The following is a 15,532-nucleotide window of genomic DNA, read 5'->3' as shown; positions in this document are numbered from 1 at the left end:
TAAAAATATGCTTGAAAAAGGTCAATTCAAAATACAAAAGACACAAAACCTCAACAATTTTTGTAATTTTGCATTGAAATTTTTCTTAGATGGTTAATACCTCAAATAGCATAGTTATTTTTCAGAAAGCATCTTTTAAAAACAATGTTGTGGCAAGAAGTTGTTAGTTCTCAAAGTAGCTGTTGTTAAAAGTTGAATTAAAAATTTTTTTCAAACTAGGGTATGGAGGGCAAGGAAAAGCAGAACATAACAGATCTCACAAAAATAAAAAGATGTATCATAAGGTATCTCAATTGCTGTAATTATTAAAATTCAGGAAAAGTGTATTGCTGAAAACATTTCAAATTTTTCCTCCATTCAGTTATTTAGAACATTGTCAAGAAACACAAACTCATAATATTTTCAAAGGGTGAAAGATGGAATATTCCTCTTCACCTTTTTATTTATTAGATACCTGTTATGCACCAGGGTCAAATAAAATGTGAAAATAGATTATAATATTCAGGGGGTTATTATTAATTGGTTCTTGAAAATCAATTTTCATATGGTATTTCCTTACAAGAACACAAATTTTTCCAACTCATGATTAAGTTACATTATCTACTTAGTAAAACTTTAATTGAAATAATTTCTTGAACTATACTTTCTGAACATTTTATTTTTTCCTATCTTTTATTTTTTATTTTTTAAATTAAAGTATAGTTGATTTACAATGTTGTATTAGTTTCAGGTGTATAGCAAAGTGATTTAATGATACATATATGTATAAATATATTCTTTTTCAGATTCTTTTCTATTATAGGTTATTACAAGATGTTGAATATAGTCCCCTGTGTTATACAGTAGGCCTTTGTTGGTTATCTATTTTATTGTGTACAGTAGTTTGTATCTGTTAATCCCAAACTCCTAATTTACCCCTCCCCCCACTTTCCACTTTGGTAATCATAAATTTGTTTTCTATGTCTGTGAGTCTGTTTCTGTTTTGTAAATAAGTTCATGTGTATCATTTTTAAAATTCCATGGATAAGCAATATCACATGATATTTGTCTTTCTCTGACTTCACCTAGTATGATATCTCTAGTTCCATCCATGTTGTTGCAAATGGCATTATTTCATTCTTTTTTATAGCTGAGTAGTATTCCAGTGTGTGTGTGTGTGTGTGTGTGTGTATGTGTGTGTGTGTGTGTGTATACATACATATATATACACACATATATACATATGTATATATGTACACCACATCTTGTTTATCCACTCATTTGTCAGTGGACATTTAGGTTGCTTCCATTGCTTGTTATTGTAAATAGTGCTGCTATAAACACTGGGGTTCATATATCATCTTGAATTAGAGTTTTCTCTGGATATATCCCCAGAGTGGGATTGCTGGATCACATTGTAACTCTACTTTTGGTTTTTTAAGGAACCTCTATACTGTTCTTCACAGTGGCTGCACCAATCTACATTCCCACCAACAGTGTAGGAGGGCTCCTATTTTTCTACATCTTCTCCAACATTTATTATTTGTAGATTTTTTGATGATGGCCATTCTGACTGGTGTGAGAGGATACCTCATTGTAGTTTTGATTTACATTTCTTTAACAATTAATGTTGCTGAACATCTTTTCATGTGCCTGTTGGCCATCTGCATGACTTCCTTGGAGAAATGTCTATTTAGACCTTCTGCTGACTCTTTGATTGGGTTATTTTTTGTTTGTTTGTTTGCTTTTTAATTGATCTGTTTGTATATTTTGGAAATTAATTCTTTGTTGGTTGCATCATTTGCAAATATTTTCTCCCATTCCATAGGCTGTCTTTTCATTTTGTTTATGGTTTCCTTTGCTGTGCAAAAGCTTTTAAGTTTAATTAGGTCCCACTTATTTATTTTTGTTTTTATTTCCATTACTCTAGAAGACAAAAAAAAAAAAAAAAAGCACTGCTGCAATTTATGTTAATGAGTGTTCTGTCTATGTTTTCCTCTAGGAATTTTATAGTATCTCTTCTTACCTTTAGGTCTTTAATCCATTTTAAGTTTATTTTTGTATATGGTGTTAGATACTGTTCTAATTTCATTCTTTTACATGTAACTGTCCAGTTTTCCCAGCACCAGTTATTGAAAAGACTGTCTTTTCTCCACTGTACATTCTTGCCTCCTTTGTCGCAAATTAATTGACCATAAAAAAATATTTCTGGACTTCCTATCCTGTTCCATTGATCTATATGTCTGTTTTTTTCACCAGTACCATGCTGTTTTGATAACTATAGCTTTGTAGTATAGTCTGAGTCAGGGAGTATGATTCCTCCAGCTCTGTTCTTTTTTCTCAAGATTGTTTTGGCTATTTGGGGTCTTTCCAAACCTTTAAAAATGAAGTTTGAGAAAAGTGGAAAAGAAGGATTATTATGTCAGAGTAGGTTAAGAACTTTGGACACATTACATCAGCCTCTGCATTTCTCTCTAAATGTGGATTTCATGGTACATCTAATGACCAACATGAATGTAATTAGTGTGTCCTCTATGTGCTGCACCTGCAGCCTCAACAGCTTGGTTTTTTCTAGTCTTGTTAAAGGAGGGGTGCTGTCACAAAGATGATGGAAAAGAATGGCTGATAATTAACTTTCTTTCCATCTCCCATTCTCCCCAGAAGAGGATAAAATCAATAACCTTCTGGCCTGCAAAAAAAGTGTGGATTTTCCTATAGCTACTCACCAAGACTAGAGCTTTACCACAACAGCTTTGTGGTACCCCTCCATGGGGTGATACTTATGGCATAGTCTATGCCAGGAGTACTCCTCAGGGTTGTAAGAACCAACTTTCACAACCATGTGCAGTCTCCCTGGTAAGAAACCCTCCTTGTCTGTTAAGCACACATTTGTTCTTAAGAGCATCCCCATTGTTTAGAAAGGCAGTGCTTCACCCACTGGCATTTCCTCTCTACACTTTATTATGAAACCTCAAGCTCTGCCCTAAATGTGTTGTTTATGCAATTTCATTTGGATATAATTTAGGGTTAAGTACCTGTGTTCAGAACATGTCCTTCGGTGAATGTCTAGGGACTGGCTGGATGGAGGAGTAAATTTTCTTAGGGCTGTTTTCAGATCAGATAGAGGGAAGAAGAGTAGGTGTAAAAAGAATAGTTAATGGAAATTTCACTAATTTTCCACAATATATGTTAAATTAGTAAAATATTTCATCTAATTAATGAAGAGGATGCATTCTATAGATATATCATTCCTTTGCTTATTCAATAAATATTATGGAATGACTATTATGTGCTTAGCACTCAGTAGTGAACCAGACATGGCCTCTGCACTCATGGGGTTTCTCTTGGTATAAGTAGACAGACAACGACCAACACAGTTGCTAAATACTGTGACAGAGGTATTAGAAAATGGTCTGGGAGCTCCTAGAAGATGCAGGTAATCTATTCTGGAGGCCATGCAGGGTAGGAAAAGGATTCCAGAGATAGCACAAAGTTAAAGGGTTTATAGAAGGTTTCTAGCTGCAGGGAGGGTGGGAGCTGGGGATGGGATAAGTGTAGGGGAGTAACACAGGACTGGAGAGGAGGGACACTAAGAAAAAGGACTAAGGCTACAGTGAGAATTGGATCATGAGGATGGTATAATGATATCCACTCAGTATTTCTAACTTCCTAATGTGAGCCAGGTACTTGCTGGATATAATAAAGAATAAGTTTGGGTCCTGGCTCAGATAAAGACCATAGATAAAAGAGAAATTACAAAAAAAAAAAAAAAACCCATCACTATAGATATAATACATATTATAGTAGGGTTTATACAGCCAAGGAATTTATTAATTCTGTTGTCAGAAACGTTTCTAGAGTACATACGTGGGGTAGGAGCATAAATGCAGGTGCCTTCTCCACCTCATCTGTGTGTGTGAACTCTGTATCTCATAGGTTGGTCCTACCATCACAACTCAACTGTCTCTCTTCCAGGCTTCTTCTGCTAAAAGGAATTTTGTTCCCAGTTGACTTGTTCCTCAGACTGTGATAGGGACAGGTTTCTGGAACTGAGGCATTCAATTTTTAAATATTGTATAAGTTGAGGTAACACCCAAACTATCCATGACCAACTGGGAAGAGTAATAGCAGGAACCTTCTCAAGTTGCAAATGCAGATTTATCACTTAGAGTTAAGATTGTAAGTGAAGATATTAGTGACCAAGTAAAGGAAAATGAAATCTTACAATCTTTTCCTCTCCATATACGTAGCATGATTACAGTTGATTTATTTGGCTAAAACATTCTGCAGAGTATTATGGCAAAATTCTTGGCCTTCTCACTCGTTAATTGGTTGATCACCCATGGAGTTTAGCTCCAAGTCTTGTTCATAGTAGGTGGTCAATAAATATCTGTGGAATCAATACTAATTGATAAGTGAATGAATGTCAGAAAAATTTCAGACTGTGGACATCTGGACAACTCCTTTGCCTGTGCTCCTTATCATGGGGAACAAAAAGTACTGGACTGGGAAGTGATGCTCACTTGTTGCAAGTACACTGGCCATGGATCCAGAGGGAGAACAGCCATATACATGCTTCCCAAAGCAAAATGCAATAGGTAGAAATATTATTGCTGGCCTTAGGTATAAGCTGAGAGTTACGTAGTTTCTAGATATTATTGTAATAATATGAATCTTTTCAGAAACTTATTTTGAACAAAAAGTAATTCAAATTCAAATTCAGCAAAATATAGTGTTTGTTTCATATACCAAATATTAATTCCAACATAAAATTTAGCTGGAATTTCAAAAAAATTGCCATTGAAATGAAATTGAACCATATATATAGTCAAGAGTTTATAGCTTTATACAATGTGTCTTCAATTTTTAGAAGAAATGAGATATTTAATCATTGTAGGGACTTTAGGGCTGTGAAATAGGAGGATAATTTTGGTTGATATCTTTGTTTTTTGTATTTAAACATACTTATTGCTAGATTTCTCCTCAGATTTAGTAAACTAATTTCCTTCTCATACTTTGTAAAATAAGAAGGTAGTTAAAATGCTACCCACATCTTAAGATCATTTTCAAAGGCCCAGGGTTGTGTAGTTTGTAGCTATTTTGCACAATTTCCTATCATTCCATTGTAATCTGGGCTAGAAGTCTCAGTGCTAAAAATAAAATCTCTCCTAAGACTTTAATTACAACTGACCCAAAAGGCTGCTCTGAGGTCCCATTTCCTACAGGTCCTTCAGTCACTAACAGGCCTAGACTTTATCTGGAATCTGGGGAGGAAGTGTAATGGGGTGTGTTTCCCTTGGCTCGCAGGCTGTGATTCTCCAGCCTCAATGCACCTTCTCACTCCAAGACCATGCCTTTTACTTCCACTGTTTGCTATGTTGGCCCACATGTTCCTTTTCCCCAGAGTTGGGACAGTTTTTCTTCTCATTGTTTTAAAATTGTAGGATGAGAAAACACAGGCGATGGCTATTTCTCTCCATGGATCTGCTTTAAAATATGACTTTTGTACATTTGCTTCTGTCACCTTAATTGCTGCAAATTGAATTGAGCTCGTCTCCAGTCCAGCAGTTAGCACAGGCAATGCAGCTGAAGAGCTCTAATCTGATTATATCCTGAAGCCCTCAGACTTCCTGGCACAAAGATTAGGAGCCCTACTACTTTCTCCACCAATGACAGCATTTTTCTCAAATGGAGATGGTATTAGATGACCATCGGTTTATATGAGAAAGACATTGGTCTGGTGAGAATGCATACAGAAGGATCGAATGACATAGGGTAAAAGCTCCAAAGAACATGAGTTTCAGGAACCAAGTCTTAAGGGCTGCCAGTACATTATTATGCTGATGCATACAAAGTTTTATTTAAACTAATTCTGCTGTACCCTGTGTAAATCCACCACTCTTTTATAGTGTCATTCACTACTTTTTCTTATTTCATTGACGGCATTTTGGTCAGTAATGGTGCTTTTTCTAAGAACTCTCCCAAAGAGTGTTAAATTCATATGCTTAAAAAAATAATTTCAAAGGGTACTACTAGTACCTGTTAAATTTGAAAGCTCAGGATAGAGTGAGGGAATTGCAGATCAATGTGGGTGCTGAGTCGACAGTGTAGGAGAAAGGGGAGGCCAAATCCAATTGTAGACCTGGGAATGGGCCAAAGGGATTCCTCATCCAAATTCTCTCATACTATAAATGAAAAGCCTGACCCACAGATGTTATATAAAGCGCCCAAGAGCACAGAGTTTACTGAATCATTCAACAAATATCTAGCAACTGCTTGCTTTCTGCCTAGAACAGCTTCTAAGATAGACATTAAGAAACACAAATTAACCCCCACCAATGTGCTCTGCCTTGACATCACTCTGCACTTTTTCTACCCTGGACCTGCTAATTTCTTATTTCCCGTTTAAGATTCAGCTTAAAAGGCCCTATTAGACCCCTGAAGGCATTTTTGACTTAGAAGACCCCCTTATTTTGTGCCCATTGTACTGTTTATGCCCCAATTACAGCATTTATCATCCCCACATGAATCCTTATAGCCAAATGTGTGACCAAATTTGAGCAAAAGTAAAGTATTTTATGATATGTTTTTTGTGTACTACTGATTCTTATCTTTATTTCTTTAGTCCCTTGTCCTCTTATTTTTTTTATCTTGTGATATTATGGTTTTCTCTGTAAGTTCTAATACACTTTTTTTTGGAGGTGATAGTAGCATTAAAAACAATATTTGGGTCTATATCACACTTTTACTTACCCTCTTCTAAACCATGAGCTCTGTAAAGGTGAAAACAATGTTCTTTGGTTAACATGGTGGTGAGAAGAGAAGAAAGTGGGCACTGAATCTGGAATGGTAGAGTGAGGCCAGACTATAAGTGGTTCTGATTGCCATGACTGGAAGAACTGACTTGAAACTTTTTCTAACTTAAACAAATCCTTTCATGTGGCTCTAGATCTTACTCCCTCTGTGTCTTCTCTGCGATGTTGTTCCAAATAAAAGTCCCTCTCACACAGATCTCTCCTGCTCCCCCATCTTGTGGGCTCCTTCCCAACAGCAAGGTAAAATGTTGCCAATATGCCAGCTTAAAATAATAAACAAGCCTTCATTTATCCTGTGTTTCCTTTTACAACCTCATCTTTCTTCTTCTCCCTATAGCCAAGCTTCTGCAAAAAGCAGACTATAAACATACTCCAAATCAAACTATATGTTTTCTTCATATGTAGCCAGATAAAGCTACATAAAGAGATGTATTTAAAATATTCATGGTTGAAAAACAACTATATATATATTAATGTTAAATTTAAGCCAACCCTCAAGCAGAACAAAGTATTACATTTCTAATCTGATGTTTCATTTTTAAGTATTAAGAGTATTGACATTTGCTTACATAGCAGCAGAATGACATGGTAGAAAAATTTCATGTGCTTTGAAATCGGACATACTTGAGTCCAATTTCATTTAATTATTGTTGCTGCTGTTATTATTATTAGATCCAATATAAGCTGAGTGACTTAATGGTAGTTTATGGACACTCTGATTCTTAGTTATCTAGTCTATAAAAATGTATCTATCCGTCAAGGTTACCTGTATACGTGACGATTAAATGAGATCATGATTAGCAAAATGTCCTGCGCTGCCAGGATCCCAACAGGCATTCAAAAATGGCCCTCATTATGGTGACTAATTATTCTTTTAGACAATTAGATGATATAGATCTTCCTTTATAAAATTATATTAATGACTAATTTTTAACCAACAGTCTTGATAAATTTCAGATGTGTTCTGAGCTTAGTAAACCAGAATATCAATCATGATACACCTCCATGGAGACTGGAGAAAAGCCCTAAGTTCTACTTCTAGAAACTTCTTTTAATGACAGTGTCCTGAAAATTCCATTTATTTCCACCAAGAGTAAGACTCAGAAATGTTGAAGGAGAAATGACTTTTAGGAGTGATACACCAGGGCTTTGTCAGATAATTAATGGACTAAATGCATAATCCCCAAACATAACCACTATCTCTCTTGCATATTCATAACTTACTACAGTTTTAAGAGAGTATTTTTGGTTTTAGAAAATAAAAAAAATTTGCAGTCAGATAGAAACCATTTTTAAGCATGACTTTATGACTTAGCAATTTCTTCAGTCTGTGATCTTGAAAAAATGGGGATAATAATGTCTCAAAAAAACTGAAGGGTGATTGAGCAGGTTACTACACATGTAGTTTTGCACAAGATCAGCCAATACATCAGGGATTCTCCGTAAACATAATAAACAATAGTTTATTCTCTTGAAAATGATTTGAAAGGGACTAACTGAATTTAATATGAAAGACAGTGAGGCCATATGAAGAAGGGCTGGACCAGAGACAGTCTGGCTGGGCTGCCTAATTTGGGAAGCTCATTTACCTTGACTTATTCTGTTTCCACATCTGCATAGCAGGGACAATGCTTTTCATTCTGCTTGCCCCAAAGGGTTGACATAAAAGAGGAAAATACACTAGTGTCTGTAAAAGAGCTTTTAAAACCATATGTACTGAATTTTTGCTCTCAGCAATGGGTAGATAAGCCTCTAGGCAAAAACAATGAAAACAAACTAAAATGTGTTTAAAAGTATGTTTGAAGACATCAGAGAGTTACCAAGGAAGTGAACTCTTCATGAGCCAACATCCAGAGAGAAGAAAAACCCAGAGAAGCAAACCTGACATCTGATGCCTCTGCTCTCTCTTTAAAGAGAATTCTAAATCAGCAGCTGACAAGCCATCTCACAGGGTGGAGGGAATAGAAGTTGGCACTTAGGGTCTGTCAAGGAATGGGGGCCTGGAAAAATCCCCTGGCTTCAACTGGGACCCTTAAAGAGCAAAACTCTATCAGTATGAGTTGACAAGAAATAGATCTGCCTTCAGGAAGTCCAGCTTTAGATCAGGCAATATCTGATTAGATTAAAGTGATCTGTTCCTTACCTTAACTGCCTGCTGGAGCAAAATAAAATCTTTTCCCTTGGAAGGCAACAACATTTAAAGCCTCAAATTCTAAAGCCTTTTATACATAATGTTTGGCATTTGAACAACATAATCCGGAAAGCACAACAAAAAATAAGAATTAAAAAATCCACAAAATAGTCTGATAATGGGAGTTAGACAAAAATCAAGGGAAAAAAATCCCTTAAAATTCAATTAGAAGATCATAAGGATACTGCTAAATTGGTTGCCTTAAAATATAATCATTTTTTAGAAAAAGAAAGTTTGAAAATTTACTCTTAAAGTAAACAGCTTCACACCTTGTCCACTTAAGAAGTTCAATAAATTTCTAAGAGTTGTGACTAGATTGAGAAAGATGGAAGAGAAAACCTCTGGCGCTTTCTTTTTCCCATGATATCATAATTTTGTAGTTTTTTTTTTTTTTTTTGGAGATTTTCTTGGATGCAATGTATCACTGATACTATTCCAAAAATTGTCCTATACAATTTACTATTTATATTCTACATGAAACAGCAGATTCCACTTGGATTTTTACTATGTTTAGGTTTTTAGGAGCACCACAGAACAGATCTCTTGCTAATAAAATACAATCATTTTGACTATAATGGACTAATATAATTATCTCTTCATCAATTGCTCCATTAGTTTATTCATTAGATACTATTAGATTCATCATTAGGCCAGGAATGAATTTCTATCTTCATAATTAAATAAATTTAGTTTGTGACCTCATTACAGGAAAAAGAGACCATATTATGATTTCTAACTCTCAAGAAACAAGGTAATACATGGATAATGATGCAGGATATATTTTCAGTTTGATACAATTTTAAAGATAACTGTAAAATTCAGTAATGGAGAAACCAAGTTCATCTCAGATATGGCAATAGATATGTGGACAACAACGTTCAGGGGGAAAAACATCTATCATCTAAGACCACTAAGAGTTCATAGAGTGGTTGAGTGCTTTATTGGCCCTCTGCCATTCTTTAGATGCCCCCTGTTAAATCTGAGTATTTCATCCATTTATCACTGTAAACGAAATTTATCAATAGCATTTAGTTTTTCATTTTTATCTAGAGCTGAATTAACTCTATGCCTTCAAAACCAATGAGACTACAAGATGAGAGAACCAGAATTCTCTCATGAAAGGAAGATTGAGAAGAAGGGATTCCAAAATAATCCAAACAAATAGAGGTAAGAAGGTAATTAGTGCTATTCATAGATGAGAGCTTTTTTTTTGTGACATTCCTGCCCCACAATTATTTACAATAAAAAAACAGGAGATTTCTCTCTGATAGACTATGATTAGCAGAGAAATCCTCCTTAGGAAGAATTTATGGCTCCTGTGAATCCTCCTTAGGGAGACCTCATGGCTCCAAAACAGCAGGATCTAACCATAAACTGACTCTATAAATGTACCTAGTGTCCATGAAAGTGTCAGCTAAACAGGTGTCAAAAAAGGAGCCATTATTGGCAAATTTTGGCAACGTTCAAATAAGCTAGTCCAGAAGAGTCTTGACTAAGCATACGGGAACATGGTAGTTTTAGAACAAGGCTATCTTTATAGTGGATCAGAGTGTCTCAGCTTCCTTAGCAGCACAGAACAGCTTCCAATTTATTCTGAGATTCAGAGAAGTTAAGCAAACCACTCTAACTTAGTTATTTGTTCCTAATTTCAAGATTTAGAACCAAGTTCAATTGACTATGAGCCAAGTGCCACAAGAAGTATATGCCTAGGCTACCTACGCTCAGATGAATCATTTACTTGAAAAGAATGAATATAGTTAAAAAATGTTACAAATTTAAAAGTTAAAATTCACATAACTTGTTCTAAGAAAACTTCAACATACATATGAACAAATTTTTATATCTGTTGAAGATACATGTGTAGCTCCAGTCAAGCTGGGACATTTGACTTTTCCAACCTGAAGACCCAAATCCATATTGTGTAACATTAAAAACAGACAAACTTTGAAAACCAATATGAATACTTCTGGAAACTCTTGGAAAGGCAGTAAACTTAACTGGGTGGAGTTGCGGTGGGAAGGAAGGAGAGGAGTGCTCCTCTCCCAACACATTTTAAACCCACCCCTTTAGGTATCTTTCTCCTCAGAATCCATCCATTTATAGCAGTTGCTCACTCATTCATTCAGCAAATATTTATTGAGAATTTACTGTACTCCAGGCACTCAGCCTACATTAGCAGTTCCCTCAGCTTCTCTTCTGTCTCCTGTCTGCAGACCACTTCTCTCTCAACCCATTCTTTAACCAGCAAGACCTTTATATCAGTGCACAGATTCTTACCATTTCTATTATATACCTATTTGTTTCTTTGTCTTCTTTCAATTCCATTCTTGTTTGCTTACCCTGATAAGCATAGCAAAGAGCTCCAAAGAGCCCATCAGAGTGAACAGGGAATTCTCCTGAGAAGACAGGGAAGGTGGGAAAGCTATGGAAATTTAAAGCATGTGTCTCTTGTACAAATAGTTTGCCTGTATTATGATCTACCAGATTTCCAGGCATACTCCATGCCATCTTCAAACCTCTGCCTTGAGTGATGAACATATGAACAGGCAACTAAAATTGGCTATATTTGGATGTAACAGAACATGGTTTTCTCTGCAACTTGGAACTCTTTACACAGTCAAATAGAGAAAGTAGCCTAGAGACAATCATTTGGAGAGAACTGATTTTTATGAGCTTTTGGATCATAATAGAGAATACTATTATAATACATGTTTAACTTTCTATAATTTTCATCAAATATTTTCCCACAAAATATTCTCATAAATCTTACTATTTAGATTCAGTATGACTTTAGAAATTCTGTTTATTTGGGAAGTAAATGTTTGTAAATGTAAATAGATAATACAATAGTTTCTCTTTTTACTCATGAAGCATCCCAAATTTTCATCTACCCACATCTTATCAAATACTACTCTCCTTCCATTCTACACTCCTCTTAAGATTTATTTTAGTAGAAATTATCAACTGGTATAACATGTCATTATGAACAATTTCAGGAGAAACCTTCCTTTGGTTATTTTGTGGTGACTGGAAGCAAAACCCTTCTGTGGTTAGATTTCCAGGACCCACTCACCTGTCAAACAGCTCTCCTCCTGTGACGAGTTCTAGGACCAGACTGATTTCTGTAGGGGTTTCAAATATCTCTTTAAGTTTTATCTGGGGAAAGATACAAAAAAATCACGAATTTCTTATTTTCATCTTTCTAGGAAATAACTAAAACTATGACTAAAACAGCACTCTTTGTAATAGCAATATGTTGGATCACAATTAATAAAGGTTCCTCATTCAAGTATCAGGCAGTCATTTGTCACTCTCCGGTTTTTTTTTTTTTTAAACCAGTTACTTCATTTCTTTAAACGTCCTTTTGAATTTTTATATTTTTCCTTTTGATAGCTGAAAGATATCTGCCTTAGAAACACTTCCTAAATTTTGCCAAATCACCCCCATTTCTGAATTGCTCCATAACTAAAAAAACTGAAGCAAGCAAACAAAACTTTGTAAACCATTTGAAATCATCATGGTTGCTGGAGACACAAATGCCTTTTCCTCCTAGTTAGGAACTTGGAATTAGGGGTCTGAGACAGAACAGAACTAGGTTAATGTCTGTTTGTATAGAAAAGAAATCCCTCCACAGCTGAAAGGTTGCTGGTAGATGAAAAGATACTCAGAAAAGTAGTGAACATGATTGCATTGGCTTTAACAGGGTTTTCAAAGCATTCAGATAATCCATTCAATTTTGGATATTTTCCTGCTGAGAATCCTGTGACCAGGACTGATCTATATTCGAGGAAAACTCCATATTGACTTCTCTTTGAAAGAAAAAAGATAGATAATGTAAAAGTGGAAATTATATGTGGCACATTTTGTTAACTGCTCACCCAAAGCCCTTCTGCCCCTACTTCACTGCAAACAGAACTCTGATTTGTTTAGGGATGCAAGATGCCAAGTCTCCGATTATGGACCATGATTGGTTTAAGCCACCTATGATAATCTTGTTCTTCAATTTTCCAGTCTCCATGCAGTTTAGGGTGATCTTATGACTAGCTCTGACCAGTAAAATCTGAAGAGCATTCTGCTGCAGCTGAAAAAGCTTCTACTCTTCTCATTGGACTCTGCTGGTAAGGCCTTTCCACTCCTTTCTGTCTTAACTATAGACCTGAAGACTTGTGAAGACTATGGAGAAGCTATTTTAGGAGCATGAAGGAAACGCATGAAGGTGAAAGCCAATTCATTGAGGATATAGAACCAATAGATGGAAGGTGTCTGCAACCTGGACTGCATCACTGAGGAGCTGAACCATTGCTAACAACTGCCTGCCTTCTGATTTCTTACAATATAAGACATTACATTTGCTTAGACCACTGTATTCAAGTTTTCTATTATTTATAGCTGAATGCATTGCTAACTAATATATGTTTTAAGCACTTTGCCTTAAACCTAAGCACTGCAGGTTATCCTCCTGGACACCACAACTTCCTCAGAGAAATGAGTGAAATATTTTAAGTAGACGGCTCAATTCATAAAAACAAGTTATGGCCTGGAAAATGATTTTGTTCTTTTCACTTCTTCGGCTCTAGAAAGCTTTTACCCAGCTCTTTCCCTCAGTGCCTTGTCTGGACATAGCCTAGAGCAGAGCTTCTGAGAACATTTTATTTTCCCCATTCAAGTACCTCATTTATTTGAATCGTCACATTGTTTCTGAAGCAAGTACTCTCTCATAGGAGACTGAAATGACTTTGGAAGGCAATGCATTTTCTTCACAGGCATTTTTAGCAATGGCATATTAATACGACGGGCACACAAAAGGAAAAAAGCCAGTGTTTTATTAGAGTGAAACAAACCCCTCCAGTTTTTAGTTATCCTTTTATGCATGAAAATAAAGATGGTATATATTGCTGATTTGTTCATTTTGAAACTCTTCCAAGGGGCACTATTTTTAAGATTTATTCAGCTAAAGAACTGAAAAACGAGATCAGGTAAGGACAAGAGCTAGGCCATGGTGACTACTCACTGCAGCCTAAGAGTCTCCTTCTCACTGTCAGTATAGACAGTAAAGAACAAAAATCCCATTCTATAACTTTGGAGATTATTTGAAATAGTAGGTTAAAACCACTTACAATGTTTGGATGAGAGAGGCGAAGAAGAACTCCTATCTCAGTTCTTACGATTTTTTTGTCCACCTAAAAGGCAAAATGAAAAAGGGAAACTGAAAGAAACTCCCACCTTAGAAATGTCTTCATTTTAGCAAAGAATCAGAAATGGCAATAACCACCTGGATCAATCAGGTAAATGGCAGACATTAATTCCAAAGACTTTTTCTTGTGCTCTTTCCTCCCTTTTTTGTCCAGCTGCATTTCTTTCCCCTCTGCTTCAAACATAAAGTAGAACTAGTTACAAATATGGGTCACAATTTGTCAGACCCCTTGCATGACCCCTTTGCTATCAAAAGTCATTGCTGTCACCACTAAGCATAAGTTCATTTCAGCCTATTTCTCCTCCTTCTCTTCCTTTTTTTGGGGGATCCCTGTCCCAAACCCACTGAAGCTGCCAATCACTTTGCCTGCCTTTCTCCCACAGAAGTGAGCACATAATCCAGCCTATGCAATCAGAGTACTCTGCTCTCTGGCCATAGCAACTGGGGTCAGGGATATCCACCAGATCCAAGTCACCACAAACAGTCCTCTTCCCAAATTTTGCTCACATAATCAAGAAAGAGGTATTTTCCTCTAAAATTGTGAGAGCAAAGGAGGATAGAGCCACTACATGGACCATTTTTAATACCATATGGAGACCAGTTTACTAAAAATGGAGCCAACAGAGAAAAAAACGTTGCTGAAAGATGAAGAATGAGTACTGCTGGCATAATGTGACCCAAAGGATTCAGTTATGCATAAACTAGTTTGCCCTTTGAGCCTTCTTATTTTGTCAGCCACTGAATTTTCTTTTCTACTTAAGTTATCCAGAGCTAGTTTCCACTGTGGGCCATTAAGGAATCCTAGTTGGTTCACCACTTGATCTCTGAGATAGTAGCCATTTACTCTAAGATATTACAAAATTAGGAGTGCTTCCCCTCCCCAGCCCAGTGGTTAACTTTTTTAATGACAATGAGCTGAAGTTTCAGACCTCTAAAAGTCAAATACTAGCCAGAAGGGTTTTAGTGTCCTCCTTTCTAAACAGAATCCATCAAAGCCATAATATACATAATACCTGCACTCTTACTATGGATTCTGCCATCTGAGCTGTCTAGAACCCTGTGTTACAGCTCACAAGGTTTTAGAAATGGACATACAGAAGTTTATGTGCAATTCACAACCAAGCTCTGAGGGTATAACCAAGAGACTGCTTCAAATGGAGAATGAACTCTGTCCTCTGAGTTACATCTCTCGAGGAAGAAGGGTGAGACTGAGGAGTAATCCAAGCATGCTTCTATGGTGATAACCAACCACAACTTTTAAGATGATGACAAACAACATTCATTCATTTAATTTTTATTCTCTAATGAAACATTAACCAACAAGGATATATTCTTTGAAAATAAATAATTTTC

The 15,532-nt window shown here is 36.0% G+C and overlaps 1 protein-coding gene across 4 annotated transcripts in view; it reads right to left on the bottom strand.

Moving 5' to 3' along the window:
* The window catches only part of CAMK4 (calcium/calmodulin dependent protein kinase IV), a 199,647-nt gene that overhangs the window by 64,877 nt on the left and 119,238 nt on the right, over nucleotides 1-15,532 (bottom strand). For 3 of the 4 annotated variants that reach the window (XR_012505574.1, XM_074360453.1, XM_010971479.3), the window contains 2 exons: nucleotides 14,103-14,165; nucleotides 12,059-12,141 (listed from right to left, as the gene is read on the bottom strand). Coding sequence is in view for 3 of the 4 variants with exons in the window: in XM_074360453.1 (XP_074216554.1) it covers nucleotides 12,059-12,141; nucleotides 14,103-14,165 (146 nt within the window). In the remaining variant the exon portion in view is untranslated. The remainder of the gene's footprint in view (nucleotides 1-12,058; nucleotides 12,142-14,102; nucleotides 14,166-15,532) is intronic. The other variant, XM_045507854.2, reaches the window with a different exon arrangement.

The sequence above is a fragment of the Camelus bactrianus genome, chromosome 3, assembly GCF_048773025.1.
Source record: "Camelus bactrianus isolate YW-2024 breed Bactrian camel chromosome 3, ASM4877302v1, whole genome shotgun sequence".
Taxonomy (NCBI): domain Eukaryota; kingdom Metazoa; phylum Chordata; class Mammalia; order Artiodactyla; family Camelidae; genus Camelus; species Camelus bactrianus.
This window is presented reverse-complemented; position numbering and strand designations above follow the sequence as displayed.